The sequence below is a fragment of the Poecilia reticulata genome, chromosome 15, assembly GCF_904066995.2.
Source record: "Poecilia reticulata chromosome 15, P_reticulata-male-v2, whole genome shotgun sequence".
Lineage (NCBI taxonomy): Eukaryota > Metazoa > Chordata > Actinopteri > Cyprinodontiformes > Poeciliidae > Poecilia > Poecilia reticulata.
The window spans coordinates 22,398,463-22,414,079 of NC_088844.1; the positions used below are offsets into that span (position 1 = coordinate 22,398,463).

The following is a 15,617-nucleotide window of genomic DNA, read 5'->3' on the forward strand; positions in this document are numbered from 1 at the left end:
GTTTTCATTAACTGCAAGCAAAAAAAAACCCAACAGAAATTAAGGGATTCAAACATCCATCTGCTTAGAATTAACATACATAATATGTTTCACTTAGTGATAAATTTCTTACAATAAATAATCTGTTGAATGAGTCTATAACTGCAGATCTGCAAATGTTTTTTTTCTTCTGACTTTCCTTTTCAGCACATTTGTGAAGTACAATAAAAAATAAAAATTAAAAAAAACATAGAAATGTGTCATTGCCAAATTATGGAAATTTCACACATTATAAAGGCTGATTAAAGGTGATGTTATAACGTCTGATTGTTTCTTAATGCAAGCAGACAAGCAGCGACTTTTAAATAAGACTAAACCTTTTCAGTCAAGCATAGGGGCATTTCAAATTTGTCTGGAACCTGAAACAACTATATAAAAAAAAAAACCCTCATCATAGTAAATCAAAAGCAATGTCAGCGTGGGGAGCACCCATCGTCTCTCATCTACAGTAAAATAGTGGAAACAAGGTTGTTTGTTCTTGGATTACCCGAAATCTTTACATCTCGCCTAACACACAAAAAGCCAGTCAGATTTTATCCCGTAAATCCAATTACTCACTCATCGTCGTTGGAGAGATAATAACTCACATCAACATGAAATGCCAGAGTCCCTCAAATCATCTAAATACTGAGTTATTCTTTCCACGAGAAAGCCACGTTTATAAAACCTTCAAACTGGCACCAAGAAACAAAAACACCAGCCTTCCAGGCAGAAATACCTCCTGCCGAGATGTTCACAAATTTATTCCACACATTCCACCAATCATCCTACACCCACCCTTCTCCCATAAAGAAAAGCATGCCATGTTTGTCTAAGCTCACCACATCTTCTTTGCAACAAAGTCAACAAGCATGGGCACAGACTTGTGCAAAACAGAGGACAGCTCTTATCCTCCAACAATGACTAAAGTTTTTGGATCCACCCATGGGGATGGATTAGCAAGAGCTGTTAACTGCTTGCACTTTGAGAAAAATCAGAGAAAACATCAAAAGGCCGAGTGGAATCAAAGGGACTTAACGGTGTATTGGGAGAGATCCCACCCGTGTATTTGACCTAGAAGAGGAGATGGGTAGATCCCGGAGGTTTGGGAAACGGCCGCAGCTAGCTGTTGGGAGCTGCGAGAAACAGAGCCGTGCTGAGGTCATGAATAAACACAAAGCCTCGTCCAGAGCTCAGAAGAGGACGGAGTGGGGCGGGGGGGTCTGGAAACACATCTGTGCTCCCTTTGATCCAAACTTCTGCGGCGCAGCACGGCGCTCACCTCAGCTGCCCACTCTTTGCCTGACTACAAAACATCGACAATCCTAAACAAGCTCTTTCCTTCCCATACTGCCCTCCTTCACTGCGGGCTGACTCACAAGCAACTTCTCATGAGGGGACTTTAAATTTTCAAAAAGTCAAGAAGAAAAAAAAAAAAAACAACAAAACAATAAAATCTGGTAACACACAAAACCTCTTGTTTGCCTCCCACTGTCGTCTGCAAAATAAAGCAGTCTGAAAGCTTCAACCTTTTCTGAGCCACAGTTGTTTAAAGGTTTCTAGGTCATAACAGACTGAGTGCATCTGGCTAATATAGATGTCAAGATTGACTTCTCTAAACTCCAGACATCTCTGTCACAGCTTTAAAGGCATCGCTGTGCTTAAACCAAAGCATTTGCTGGATAGTTCAACTGTTCCTGACAAACCATTGGTTTCTATCTGTTAAACAAGAGAGGCTGCGCATGACAACTTAAGAACTGCTGACAGAGTCCAGAGAAACCGATTTAGAGCCGACATCCAATCACGTACTAAACAAAAAGACAGCTGTCTACATGAGAGGAGTCCTACAGATTCAATTAGTAAAGCGGTGAGATGAGCACTGGCCATCTGTGTAAAAGTTGGGGAGTGAAGAGAAGTGGAAGTTTGGCATTAGTTAGAGCAACACAGAATCACAAAAAGATGCGCAGGTCAGAGTTTATAGGCCAATTCCACATCTCTGGTTTTGGAAAATGCTGATGTATCTCTACTGAAAATGATGATTCCATTTTCTCTCTTTGAGAACAGCAATTAACAGTAGGGTTGCAAGATATATCCATTAAATCCTGTATTGGTCAATTTTTAACACATCGGTATTAGACTGATAAGTAAAACTGGTCCAATGTAATGTAAATGTTTGCTTCCATTTTGTTGCTCTTTGCGTCATGTGATATTTGGTCATGTGACAGTGATTGTGATGCAGAGTGGGATTGTATTTGTAGGTTGTTTAACAGAGAAGCAATGCCAGCAGTGTGTTCAAGGTTTTCCAAGTACTGTTATACTGAGATATTTTAAAGCAGTACTAAAACTGGATAAGTACTTATTCTGCGATTTTGTCATATCCTTTTGTGCTCCCTGTGTGAAGTAAGAAAATGTTCCAGTTCCAAGTTGGAAAAATAAACAGGGAGGAGACTTAAAGTTAGATGTCCAAGAGGGGAAGACAAAAGTTTCTCACCAACTAAAACTTCAGTATTGCCATTAGTTTAAAACAAGCTGATGTCTGCAAGAACATCTACATTTTATCTATGAAACAAATGAAAATGCTGAGTAAATGTCCACGCTTTAAACTGGATGAAATGACATTTATTCATACTGACTCAAATGAAGCTGAGTTGATTTGTGTTGTTGGGTATAATTATTGACATTTGAATTTCTTTCTTCCAAGTTTAAGATTAGATTATGTTTTAATCCTAATCTTCCTTCCTTCATTATAAAGCAATGCCCCCAACTCAATCACTAAATATTTACATGCAGTGAGGGCAGTGTAGGTAGGCCTGTCGCAATAAACAATAAATCAATTAAACGCAGGATAAATTAAAAGAAACTGAAAAATTTTCATTTGCTTGATTTATTGTTTCTCCCTTTTTTCTCACTGTCCTACAACCTTTGGAAGAATCCCGGCTCTCTTGAATCAAGTGACCAGGTCTTTGCAAAACTTGTTGGCATGCCAAGGAAGTAACTAAAAATTTTGATTCAGGTGCGTTGGAGCAGGGATGTATCCAAAAGTTGCTGAACAGAACAACCTTTAGAAACACGTCACCGATGCATGTGGAGAGAAACAGATTTTAATGCCTTTTTGCATAGAACACCTAAAGAAAGTTTAATAAAGTAAAACTTTTAAAAAAATAAAAAAAAAAACATGCTGGAAGTCCCAATTTGATGCATTTAACAGACAGAAATTTAAACAAAGTCTAGTATTTTGTTCTTGTCAAATGGAAGTTATTAAATTTGTCTCGACAGACTCACAGCCAGGAAAAAACAAAAACGCTACTTTGTCCCAGAAGAGGATGGGAGTGCACAGTAATCCTACATGAAAAGGATCTGCGATGGATGCCATGATGTTACCTCAGTTTCTTCACAACTCAGCTCCTCTGACCTTATAAAATGTTCTCATTTGTCTACATTTCCACTGTGGTTACAGTTTTTCTTCTGCAAGTCACACAAACTGAATCCTGACAAACCTGAAACTTCTTTAAACACGCAAATGTGGTAAAAAAAAAAAAAAAAGCAGAAACGTTTTCTTTTTTTTTTTTTTGAAGTCTTGCATGCAAATGCTGTCAAGTATTGTGGGATTACAGACTTTCAAAAACAAGATCAAGTCTGAAAGAAGCTCTAAAGACCACATTCATCTTAGACAGCAACGTTATTATAGTTTACAAGAGAATTCTGATTTTTGACGTGCATTTCATGTTAAGAATAGAGCAAGAGGAAGTGAACAAATGATTCCTTTTGTCATGTGAAAATCCTTGTGCCTCTCTGTCTGGTATCTTTCCCCTCACAAACACGGCTGAGCTAGTGAGAGCCCCACCACAAAACTCCCACCCTCCAATTCCCTCTGCTTGTACTGTATGATCCCAGAGTACCACATCCTGAGCAGAGAAACGCAATCGACAGCAATGCCTCCTTGAACTGGAAAATTGGTTACACAATCTGAACTCTTCGTCGACGACTATGCAGCTTGACAAAAATATTACAATCGCTGCTTTCATTGGAAATCGAGCTGTGGAAAAGGCTGAGGTATTTAAAAAAAAAATCTAAATAAAAATCCCTCACAGAAAAATAGCAGGCCACTTATCATGGGATGGGAAGGCGGTGCGATGTCTGTGCCAAGGTGAGAGGCTCCACTGCCAATTCCCAAAATACTCAGGGGGGCTTTTCAGGATCAAATATACACTGATCATAGGACAGTAGATTATATTAAAAAGGAAAAACAGCATTCAGACTGCAAAATTAATGTAATAAATCTCTGTTGAAACACTAATAGTGAAGACAGTTTACTTGTTTTAATCCACCCAAGTTAAAGTGCTTTAAGTATTCACACCCCTTAAAATGATCTATATTGTGTCACAACCACAAACGCCTTTAATATGATTTTATATGACAGATGAACACAAAATAAATTTATTAATGGTTTTCAGATTTTTAAAGAAATTTGTATATGGACCCTTTGTTTACCCCCTGGTAAACAACAGGTAAACAACAGGCTTTATACGTCGCCTAACACATAAACAGAACATAGCTGTTTTGTGAAAACCTTGGTTTATGAAATCAAATTCCAAAGTTTGAACATCTTACTGAGCTCTGTTCTCTTCCTCCACCGAAAAAGGAAAGAGTTTGGCTTAACTGTGAACCAACCAAAGCATGGCTGTCCCCCTAAACTGACAAACCAAGCATTTAAACAGGCAAGAAAGAAAGATGTCATAATGACACTTTAGGATCTGAAAATAATTACTGAACCACAAGTAGTTTAGCCCTCCACAGATCTGGCTTTTATGGTAGATTGGACAGAAAAAAGCCACAGTAAGTCCTATTTGCATTTTTGCCACAAGCTATGTACAGGACACCAATCCTACAGTGAGCCATAGTGGTGGCAGCATCATGCAGTGGGAATGTTTTTCATCAGCAGAGATGATGGGGCGATGGGTGTGGTTAAATACAGACAGAAAACCTGCCAGAGGCTGGAAAACCCTGAAAACTGAATATTGGTACATTTAGATCAAACCATTTTAGTTTTTAAATGGGTCCAGTCAAAGTCCAGACCTTAATCCAATTGAGAATCAGTGGCAAAAATTAAAACGGACCGTCTTCATCTAATCTAGCATAATCTGGAAAGACAGGATGGGCAATTGGAAGCTGCCAATAAAAACATACGGCTTTACTGGAAGCATGATGAGGATGAAACACAAACACATGGCACTTTTTGAGATTTTCGTTAGTAAAAGCTTTAGAAACAAAGAGAGATTAATTTCAATTTACAATGACGTACTACTTAATTTTGATCTATCCTTTAAAATCCCCCCCAAAACATTAACATTTGCAGCGGCAGCGTGACAAAATGTGAAATTCCTAAAACAATCAGGGCTGACTTTAATGCCAAGATGAACTTAGAAGTGTAGAAAAGCTTCGCAATTAGCTAGGTACAATTTGATAAATCTCTCTTTTAGCAACATAAAAATATAAAAATGTAATTAATGTTTCATGTTTGATCGTGGTAGGTTAGACTTAATCTCTAAAAAGGCGACCCTGAACATCTTGACACAAATCTCTTTGTATTTTCTTTTCTAGGTCTACAAGATGCTCCAACAGAGTTCAAACCCCCTGTCCTGTAGTAAAGCAGACCACTATGCATAAAGGGAGAGCACAATTTGGCAATGAAACTCTATAATAACACACAGACCAATGCTGAACTTTTTGCCAAGCAACTGGAAGGGGAAATAGAGGAGTATAAACAGCACTCACCGCGGCCAGGCTCGGGTTTCCATGGTGCACCGAGGCATCTTCTGGGCAGCTCACACACACGACATATCGCTCAGGAAACAAACGCAAATCTGAAAGCGGGCGGGGAAACAGGACACATCTTAATAATGTGGGTTTACCTCTAATTATCAGTCCATGTCAGACTGGAGGAATTGTGGTGGAAGCTTGAATTAGCATCTACAAACTATTCATCACACAATGGGAGCTTAAATATATCCAGAACTTTATGAGCCGAGTCAACAACATAGAAATAGTTTACATTTTTACATTAACTCTGGGTTTTGGAGTAAACCTACAGTTAAACTGATTTTGAAAGGGAATATGTCCACTTCAAAAACTAATTTTGTTTTATGTGGCGCCATATAAATTTTTTCAATATAAATAAAAGAAAAACAGATTAATGTAAAACCTAAGCTAGACTCTTCCATCAAGTAAACAATTTTGATGATGGCAAGTTAATGAAAAACCAACACAAGAAAGGATTTAAAAAAATAAAAGGAATAAATCTCTAACTTTACGATTTGATTAATTTTGTCTGTAACCTTTTAGTTGAGGGCTACATTGCTCATAAGCTTCCTTTCTAAATCCTCTTCAATGATTTTCCTCATGTGTGGAGGAGGAGAAGTATTACTTACATGTACTATATGTATGTGTAAAATTAGACGTCTACGCAACTACTGCAAAAAACTTTGTGACAATTTCTGGCAAGAACTGAAAGCACTAGTAAAACAAGTCTGAACCCTTCTTTCCAAGTCAGGCAGCGTTGGTCGCAATAGCAAACACTGCATAGATGCGGCATTTGCTAATTTTAAATATGCCGTTCTTCCGATCTCCTTGGAGACAATAAGCAAGAGAGAAGGTCTCATCACCTTTTATGTCCTCACCCGAAATAAACCTTTGCAACAAATACGAGAATGCTCATGGAGAACGACGTATCCTCTGCGATGATGGGGAAGAGAAAAGTGAAGAGCAATATCACGCAGTCCTATTGTTCAGTAAGATTTTTGAAGACTGAGGAGATCAGGAGATCCAAACGTTATTCTGAATTATAAACTTCTAAAACAGAAGAGTAAGCCTGTAGATAGTAAAACTCATTTTAATATGCTATCGTTCACAAGCAACATGCACTGCAGCCATTCAAGATCATTAAAAAGATGTTGCCTTACGGCCGGATGTCCAAAGCCCTAATCCTTCTGCAGCTCTCAGAATGATAATGTGTAACCCTTGCAGGGATAATTGTTTCTTCTTTTTAGTGCAAGATTTTAGTAAAAGTTTGCATGTTCTCCCTGTGAATGCATGGGTTCTCCAGCTTAGGTTAATTGGTCACATAAGGTGTGTGTGTGCATGGTTATTTGTCCTGTTGTGTGTCCCCCTGATGGACAGGGACACACAAAGTCCCTGGATCCTGTCATTGGGCAAGAGGTGTATTCCACCTCTTGCCCAATGACTGCTGAAAATAGCAACCAGCCCACATAGAACACTGCATGAACAACCGGGTAAAGATGATTTAATGAAAGGGAGACCTTTGCGTACACAACTCATTAAAGTGGGGGTTTTATGTAAAGTTGACTTTTAGGAGCTTTATATCATGTTATAATGTTATCCCTTTATCAAAACATACCTGGAGTGTTGCTTTAATTCTTTCATATATAGTTGCTCTGGTGACAACCGTTCAGGGCACCTAAATGTTGGCTCTCTAAGTTTCACCTTTTCCACAAAACTCCTCTGGGCTTTCTACATTACAGAGCCCCCCTCCCCCGCAACCCCCAAACCAGCACCTTCAGACTAGCAGCAGCAGCAATTAGCAAACAGCAAACAAACAGCTGGTAGAACTAACAGCACATCTGCTGAGCTCATCGTAGAAACAGAACAGTTGCAAATGTCATTATGGAGGAAAACCATGTCATGACATACTGAAGACAGAGTTTCGGAAAAGTAGGAGCTTTTTAAAGAGACAGACGCCAATTTCAAGGCGTTATATTGCAAAGTCATGTTTGATATATAAAATTTTTTAACTGATGGTACATAATACTGCCCCTTTAAACTCGGGTAAATAAGTACAGCAAACATTTTCGAAGAGAGTGTGACCCATTTTTACTGAGTATAGTATAAACAACTTTCAGGTGACTTCCAGGATTCAGAGTTTAGACTTGTTTTAAACAAAGGAGCTCAAACATGTTCTACACTAAACCAAGTTACCCAAATAGGCAGAAGATGCCTCTGTGGTTCTCAAAACAACTTTACCTGCAAAGCTGATAATTTTTTTAGTATTCTCTTAAGGTTTTCAAGGTTTTTGGCAAATCAGTCTTAAAAGTAGGTTGAGTTCTTGTACAAGGTTTGTAACAACAGATTTTCAGGTAAAAATGGTTGGGTTTTCATAGTTTAAAACTATTTTAACAACAACAATGTTACGATGACAATATAGGTTACAATAAATTCTTCATGAAGATATATTTGTGATATGTGTGCACCTTTATTAACGGTGCAATAATTGTACACAAATTCAAAGGGAAGTTTGCTTTTTTTCTAGTTCATGCCGCTTTATGGTTTTAATCAGAAAACAATAACTACAACTGGGTTTTATGTTTGGCTGGAAGATCTGAAATATTGCTGCTTTACAGTGTTGTTTCATTGCCTTAAACTTGAACCCTAATTATCAAAATCTGCCTTAGATTTGAAACCATTTTTAGTAAGAGAAAAGAACATTTAAAATGCACAATAGCTTGATTAATTATATATATATATATATATATATATATATATATATATATATATATATATATAGTTTTTTCCCTGCTTTCTATATATATATATATATATATATATATATATATATATATATATATATATATATATATATATATATATATATATATATAATATAATAATATATAATATATAATAATATAATTGCAATTTTAGTAAATCCTGTTTTTAGTACAGTGAGATTTTTCTCAAGATTGTGGAAACATTGGTGTCATCATTTATTTGTGACTCAGTGAATGTCATGTTTTTTTATTTATTTTTTATTTTATTTTATTTTTATTTTATTATTTTTCTCTTATTTCCTTTTTTTATGGACCTTTTTGGTCTGGAATAAAGATTGATTGATTGATATATATATATATAGAAAGCAGGGAAAAACTGGATTTTTGGGCTTTATCAATGTATTTGAAGTATCCTTTTTTTAGAGAGTGAGCTGAAATATAAATCAAGAATAATCTGCATGAGTATAAATTAATTGTGGATTTTTCTAGTCCACAATAACATTACATTACAATGCATGCAGACTCAAATATAATCTGTACATCCCATCTGGATGATTGCACCTTTGTCGTACACTTGCAGCCATCATCAAGCTTCTGGGTTCATTCCTGTTGAATGAGTGATCACTATTCATGGCAGAAAAGGTTTGCCGCTTTTAATAACACATTTTAAACAGAATTGAGGTTGGGGGTTTGGGAAACACATTCAATAAACTTGATCTCTTGATTTCAAAACGAGTTTTCATGTGTTTTTGGGATAATTGTCTTTTTGGAACACCCTGTTCCATCCAAGTTTTAATTATATGACCTAAACTGTCGACCTCTGAACAAAGAAAATTAGTTTTGATGTTCAAAAAAAAAAAAACAGCAACCACCCAAGTGCAGGCCTCCCATGAACAGGAAACTGCTGGCACACCAATGCCCACAGAGAAAACACTTTCACTTCACCATCGAAAGGCAGAATGCCAAACAAGAAATAAGCCCTTCTGCTCCTAAAAAGATACCTTTACGATGGACTTGAATGTGCAACTCCCAACTGAGCAAGTTAAATGCATTATGGAGATAAATACAAGACAAACACTGAGCTAGTTAGCCACAAAAACAGCAAGTATCTTTGGATTAGTCAGGATGAAGCTTCCAAACTTAAGAACTCTGTGCCAAATATCTGACTTGGTGGTGGTAGCATGATGCCATGAGCTGATTTGCTAGAGGTTCTGATGAAATGGAAAAATTCAGTGAAATAATGAAGGAGGAGGAGCACCTAGCAGTGGCATCCAGTCAGGGGAGGCACTTTTTTGTGTGTTATTTCAACATTTTTAAATGTTGAAGTTTATGCCCTGCTGTGCCTCACCTCTGGAGGCGCTTATGCAAGCAGCTGAGGAATGTCCATTGCCACTTCTCTTAATATCACTAATACACATCTTGAATTACTCATGCGCTATGCGTGCTTAAGTTCCACAGTTTCTTATGTATTTAATGAATGTAAGTGACATGTTTAGACTGATCGGCCATACATCCAAAGTGAAAATACGCAAGGTGATGCAGAAAGTACCGGGCCGCACTGATAGGGGCCAGTGCTGAACCCTTGTGTTGAAGATATTTGTGGAGAAGGACTTCACATACAAATGTTTCTTCATAATTTAAGAAGAAATTAGATGAGCCATAAAAAAGTAAATAAACAAAATCTTATTTGACCGTTTTGGTGTTAATTTTCTTGCTCTTCCATTGTTAAACTGCATGAAATTAATTCAAGCAAAATTAAAAGCTGCAAAATAAAAAATAAAAAAAATAAATAAAAAAAACAAAAACAAAACTAAATTTCAAAAATTTCTCAAAATCTTTTTAGGCAGAAGATAAAACTTCCAAGAAAATCCTGCTTATTGAAATGAACATCTTTCAACTGTTATCAAACTTTCAGAAAGTAATTATAATAAGAACTTCTTACAAATGCAATTTAAAAACTAATTACATGTTTTGATGTTAGCTAACCACATGTGTAGGCCGTAGTGAACTCAGCAGACCAAGTTTCACAACCTTTGACCCCAGAGGACCAGGCCTAATTTGATCTGTGACGGACCTGCTGAAAGAACCCGTCATTTTACTCTACAGCAGGTCACCGTTGCCCCAACATCCAGGCCTCCGTCCTGTGGGAGCAGATATTAACTTTACTGACAGGAAGAGAACCATGTTGGTCCCATGAAAAGGTGACCAAGGGTCACAGGCGCTATATGGGCCGTGAAGATAGATTCCCACTGCCCTCCATAGACAGTCACACAGTTCCTCTCTCTCTCTCCCACTCCCTGTAGCCTCTCAAGGGGGCTATTTTAACGGCTGCCTGTTCTCAACAGCACCCTAAGCAGGTAGGGACAAGACATAAAAACAAGTGGGGGGGAGAAAAATCAACACAAGAGCTGCAGATGACTTGTTCTTTCTGTGGGAAATTTGGCTGAAAATGAGCCTTTGAGACGATCCATTTCTGATTCTTTCAAATGGGACGGGGGTCCATAAAAACATGTAGGTCACATACCCTGCTCGACAACACATCTGAGATTGGAGTGCCGCCTCAAGAAATTGGCCACAAGGTTGAAGTTTCCCCCTAAGAGAGGCAAAGAGAGACAATATTTATTTCAGCAGGGGTCTATGTGGAGGAGTTTATGTTCAGAAGAAGTTCATTGTGCAGTAATATTTTCTAAAAAGTGAGAAAAGTGGTTAATTAAATAGCTCTGCATTGCCTTTGCATTTTGTTAAGTTACAACCACGAACCCAAAGTTTTTTATTGGGACTTTATGTGATGGAACAAAACAAAGTAGTAAACAATTGTAAAGTGAATGAAAACCATGTTTTTTTTTCCTAAGGGCACTGACCAGTTTTATTCAGTTCAACTTTCCTGATACACCTACATAAAACCTGGATCAGCTAACTGTAATTCAATCTCAGCATAAACACAGCTATTCAATGGAGCCTGAGGGGTTTGTTAAAGAAGTTGGGGAGTCCTTTAAGCACCGCTAGGTTATAAAAAAATATTCCAAACCCCAAATATCTCCCAGAGTTCTGTTCAGTTCAGCATTTGAAAATAAAAGGGGGTTTGGCACAACTGCAAAGCAAAAAAAAATATCGCTTTCCACCTCAACTGGCAGAGTAGTCAAATCTTGAAATTAAAAAAAGTATCAAGAGGTGCCTAGTAATGCTAGGGGAGTTGAAGTCCAGCTCATGTGTTGACAAGTTTTGAACTATGGGCTACATGTATAGAATCAAAACCGTCACTGCACATTAGGGATGTCCAGATCCAACCATGTCAGTCTTTGGTCACGGGAGACGTGTAAATGAGTGGCTGGATCGCAACAAACATGTTTTGGTTTCACTGAAAGCCGGCTCCGTGTAAACAGGGATTAAATCTGTGACATGGCTTGAGAATACACGCTCAGACACTCACTAGCCACTCCAGCAGAAATTAGCTTTTTGCAGGAAAAGATGACTTCACTTCACAAATATGTGCTATTTTCTGAAGTTTGTGACTGCAATGTGACAACATACAAAACTTATAGGGGTGTGAATACTTTTGCAACGCACTGAAAAGGTTTTTTTTTTTAATTCTTCGTTTTATAGCATTTAAGTTTGGAAGAAACAGAAAGTCATGTGTTGAGTCTCCACTCTGGAATGTTTGTCACAGTGTTTAAGATGCACTGGGCAGAAACTGTGGCCTGTTGCCTAATCTAGCAGGAATTTGTTGACTAAAAGCAAAGGTCTAGCTGACATGCAATTCAGTTGTTCTTTGCTTCTCAATGCTGGGAAGCTGACGGAGGTTGCTTAACCTTCGACACCCTCCTGGTACCCTCTCCACCTCTTTACACTCTGATAAGCTAAAGTGTCCTTAATTTTGCCACTAGGCCTGTCACTAGGCCTGTCACAAATTTTGCTGGACGATTAATTGTCTAAAAAATTATTGCGATAAACGATAATATTGTTTCAAGACCTTTTGACATTGATTTAATGGAAATGACTAATAATGCATGTAGTTTCCTGCCATAGATACTTTATTTTCAAAAGAACACATAACACTGGAACTGATAAACTAAATCAGTTCCAGTGTTAATGGATTCTCAGTCTCCATTAACAAAAAATGTACTTGAATAAAAAGTAAACAACATAAAGCCAAAGTGGAAATAAATACTGCATTCAACCAAAAGAGTGCAGATTATGAAGTCTGTATACTATATTGCCCTTCAGTAATCACTAGATTTAAATAGAGAAGACGGGCACCTCCGACTAATGCACCTAATGCAATAGTTCATACTACACGATTTTTTGCCCCTATTTTCCCCTTACGATAATCTTAGATCGTTGGCCCATCTAAGATTGTCGCTGGTGATTTCGTAACCGATCATCCTGTAGTGTGATTTAAATCGTCGTGGCCGCTCCGATCTAAATCAGGGGTTTTTCCCGACTGGGAGCTTAACGCTGAATGTGACAGGTAGCCAATCAGAAAGCGCGGATTCTCCTCCGCGCTTTCTGAGGGGAATCCCAAACAGCTGGCACGGCGCAACACGAAGTCCAGCGGACATTGGAGATGATATGTGAAAACAACATTAATATTTATTTAACATTTAGTGCAAAGAATATAGAAATGACAAGGAGAGGAGTTGGAGCCAAATTGCTACCGCAGTTGATAAACCCGGTAAGTTTTCAGCTGTTCTTCCTTAACGTGGCATAAATAGGTTACAATGATTTTCAGTCAGTCAGGACTTTACGCTGACTCTAGCCACATACATTGCAGGTAGATTCTAGTAAAGCATTGATTAATGCCTAATTTTAAAATCACTTTATTTTAAAATCAGGCATTATTTTGTGCTCAGGTGACTGGACACCACACAGCACGATCGAACCCGATCGAACCGTTATACCTAGGGTTTCTGTCGGCTAAGGTGTGGTCTGTCAGGTTTTGAAAATGGGCCGACAACTTGTGTAGTGTAAGCTGGACATTACACTAAGGAAATAGGAAGGGAGGGTAAGTGGAGAGCACCGGAGTTGAGCCTTTTTCATTCAGTGTCATCAACAGAAAGAAAAAAAGGCAGGAAGAGACGATATAATTAAAACGAGGTCGATAGGTTTAATTTATCGTGCGATTAATTGATTTATCGTTTATCGCGACAGGCCTATTTGCCACTAGTTCACTTTCTGATTTTGAGTCTTTATTTTCAGACTACAGCGTTAGGGGGAGGATTTTGGTATTTTGTCTTCAATTAAAGGATTACATGTCCTCCGTAGTTTGAGAAAATCCTGACCTTTTGCACTCCAGGCTCTTTCAAAAAGTCCCTGGATAATGTCAAACATGCACTATGACTCACATCAAGCCCAAAACAAGGCTGTGTTTCTTTTTTGAAAACTGACATTTTAAAAGTGGAGAGCTGTTTTGTTTTTGTTTTTTTGCTTTTGTATTTTTTGTTTTGCCCTTTGGCAACACAGACAAACATCCATACATTTATTTTAAAAACCTGGAATTATTTAGGGAAAGTCTCCTCCCAATGTTGGCTTACAGCTGAGACAAATATGCCCCCCCTCCCCCCCCCCACACACACAGTGTGTATTGGTGTTTGACACAAACAGCAGACAATACAAACCCCTCTGGCCCAGAAAAAAAATCCAAAGAGGAAGTTGTGGACACTTCTCTGTGGCTCATAGAACAATTCACACCATTTAATTGGCTTTTTGTAAAAAGAAGCTGGTTTTCAACAATGATGAGCAGCTTTTAGAGCCACAAAACTGCCACAGGCTTAACTCTATAAAAGGAATCATCTTTGATCTCTTTGTTAGTGGCACTGCAAAAAACTAAAGAAATTGCCATTTTAATTTATATTTAACTGAGTTTAGAAAACAGCAGTTGATTTCTAAAAACAACTCTCTCTGACATCAATTACATAAACCATTACACAGATGCCAGCAGTTGTGCAGTAGTGAAGATGCATTTCTACCTTTAATTTGAGAAACTTCCACCGAGAAACAATCTTTAATAAAAAATCTGTCATGGCACAATAATTGCCCCCCCTGCTGTTTAACCTTTTTAGAACAAACTATACTCAATCTCAGCTGCAAAAAATGTAATTACAGACATCATCATACAGTATGTCAATGGAAAGGTTCTCAGTGTAAAATTATGTTATTGTAATAAAAAGATCATTTTTAAAGCTTTTTACTCAACTTACAAAGGGTAGCGCCCAATTTGTTCTTGTCATGGAGTTCATGATGAGACAAAAACATCCTCTTTTCCCAGGTTTGTAATTATAATCCTCGTTATTCAGCCATTTCTTAAATTAGATTAGCCATGTAATCCAGGGCTGACTAATGTCTGAGAGATAAAATTATTTATTCAGTGAAAAAAAAAAATGTAATGCTCCAGCATTAGCAGCATTGGGTTACAATCCCCTGCTCTGAAGCATGGCAAGCAGCCAAATAACTGTGTTTGCTGAAGAAAAGTTAGGGATTTACAGGAGTCTTTTACAAACCGTTTTATCACCCAGAATCAGTCTGTGTAATTGCAACACTTACAATCTAAGGCACAACTTTGAATTATTGGGTGTGTATCACATCAACCTGAATTGGAAGCAAATTGCACTTTTAAATGTTTTGGTATATTTCATCCTGTTTTAAATTCAGACTTGTTATAATGAGCAGCAGAGATTAGATGGAGTCGAATGCTGGGTTCTGTGTTTTGATAGGAGAATATTTGTATTTATTAATGCCTGCTGGGTTTTAGCCGCAGACACGAGTTATGATTTATTTTATATAGTGTTTTTCTTTCAGGGTTCCAATGCAACTGGTCTCAGTTTTAGTTGTTTTGGCAGAGCTGTAGCTAAAATCTAATGCTCGGCAAGTTATAAATTAAAACTGTATTAGAGTTTGGACAGCCTATTGCCATGACATCCCTGTTGAAATACAATTATTTATCATATTTCTCTTCTCAAGCTCTTAATTTCCTTAAAGCTCAACATATGTTTATAAACATTTGCTTGATCTTGTCCTTGTCCCTCAGTCATTGTAATGACT

General features: G+C 37.7%; 1 protein-coding gene across 4 annotated transcripts in view; it reads right to left on the reverse strand.

Annotated features, from left to right (window-relative positions):
- slx4ip (SLX4 interacting protein) overlaps positions 1-15,617 on the reverse strand; it is a 45,615-nt gene that overhangs the window by 5,789 nt on the left and 24,209 nt on the right. For 3 of the 4 annotated variants that reach the window (XM_081616543.1, XM_008430213.3, XM_008430212.2), the window contains 2 exons: positions 11,104-11,172; positions 5,794-5,882 (listed from right to left, as the gene is read on the reverse strand). In XM_081616543.1, the coding sequence (XP_081472669.1) occupies positions 5,794-5,882; positions 11,104-11,172 (158 nt within the window). The remainder of the gene's footprint in view (positions 1-5,793; positions 5,883-11,103; positions 11,173-15,617) is intronic. The other variant, XM_008430214.2, reaches the window with a different exon arrangement.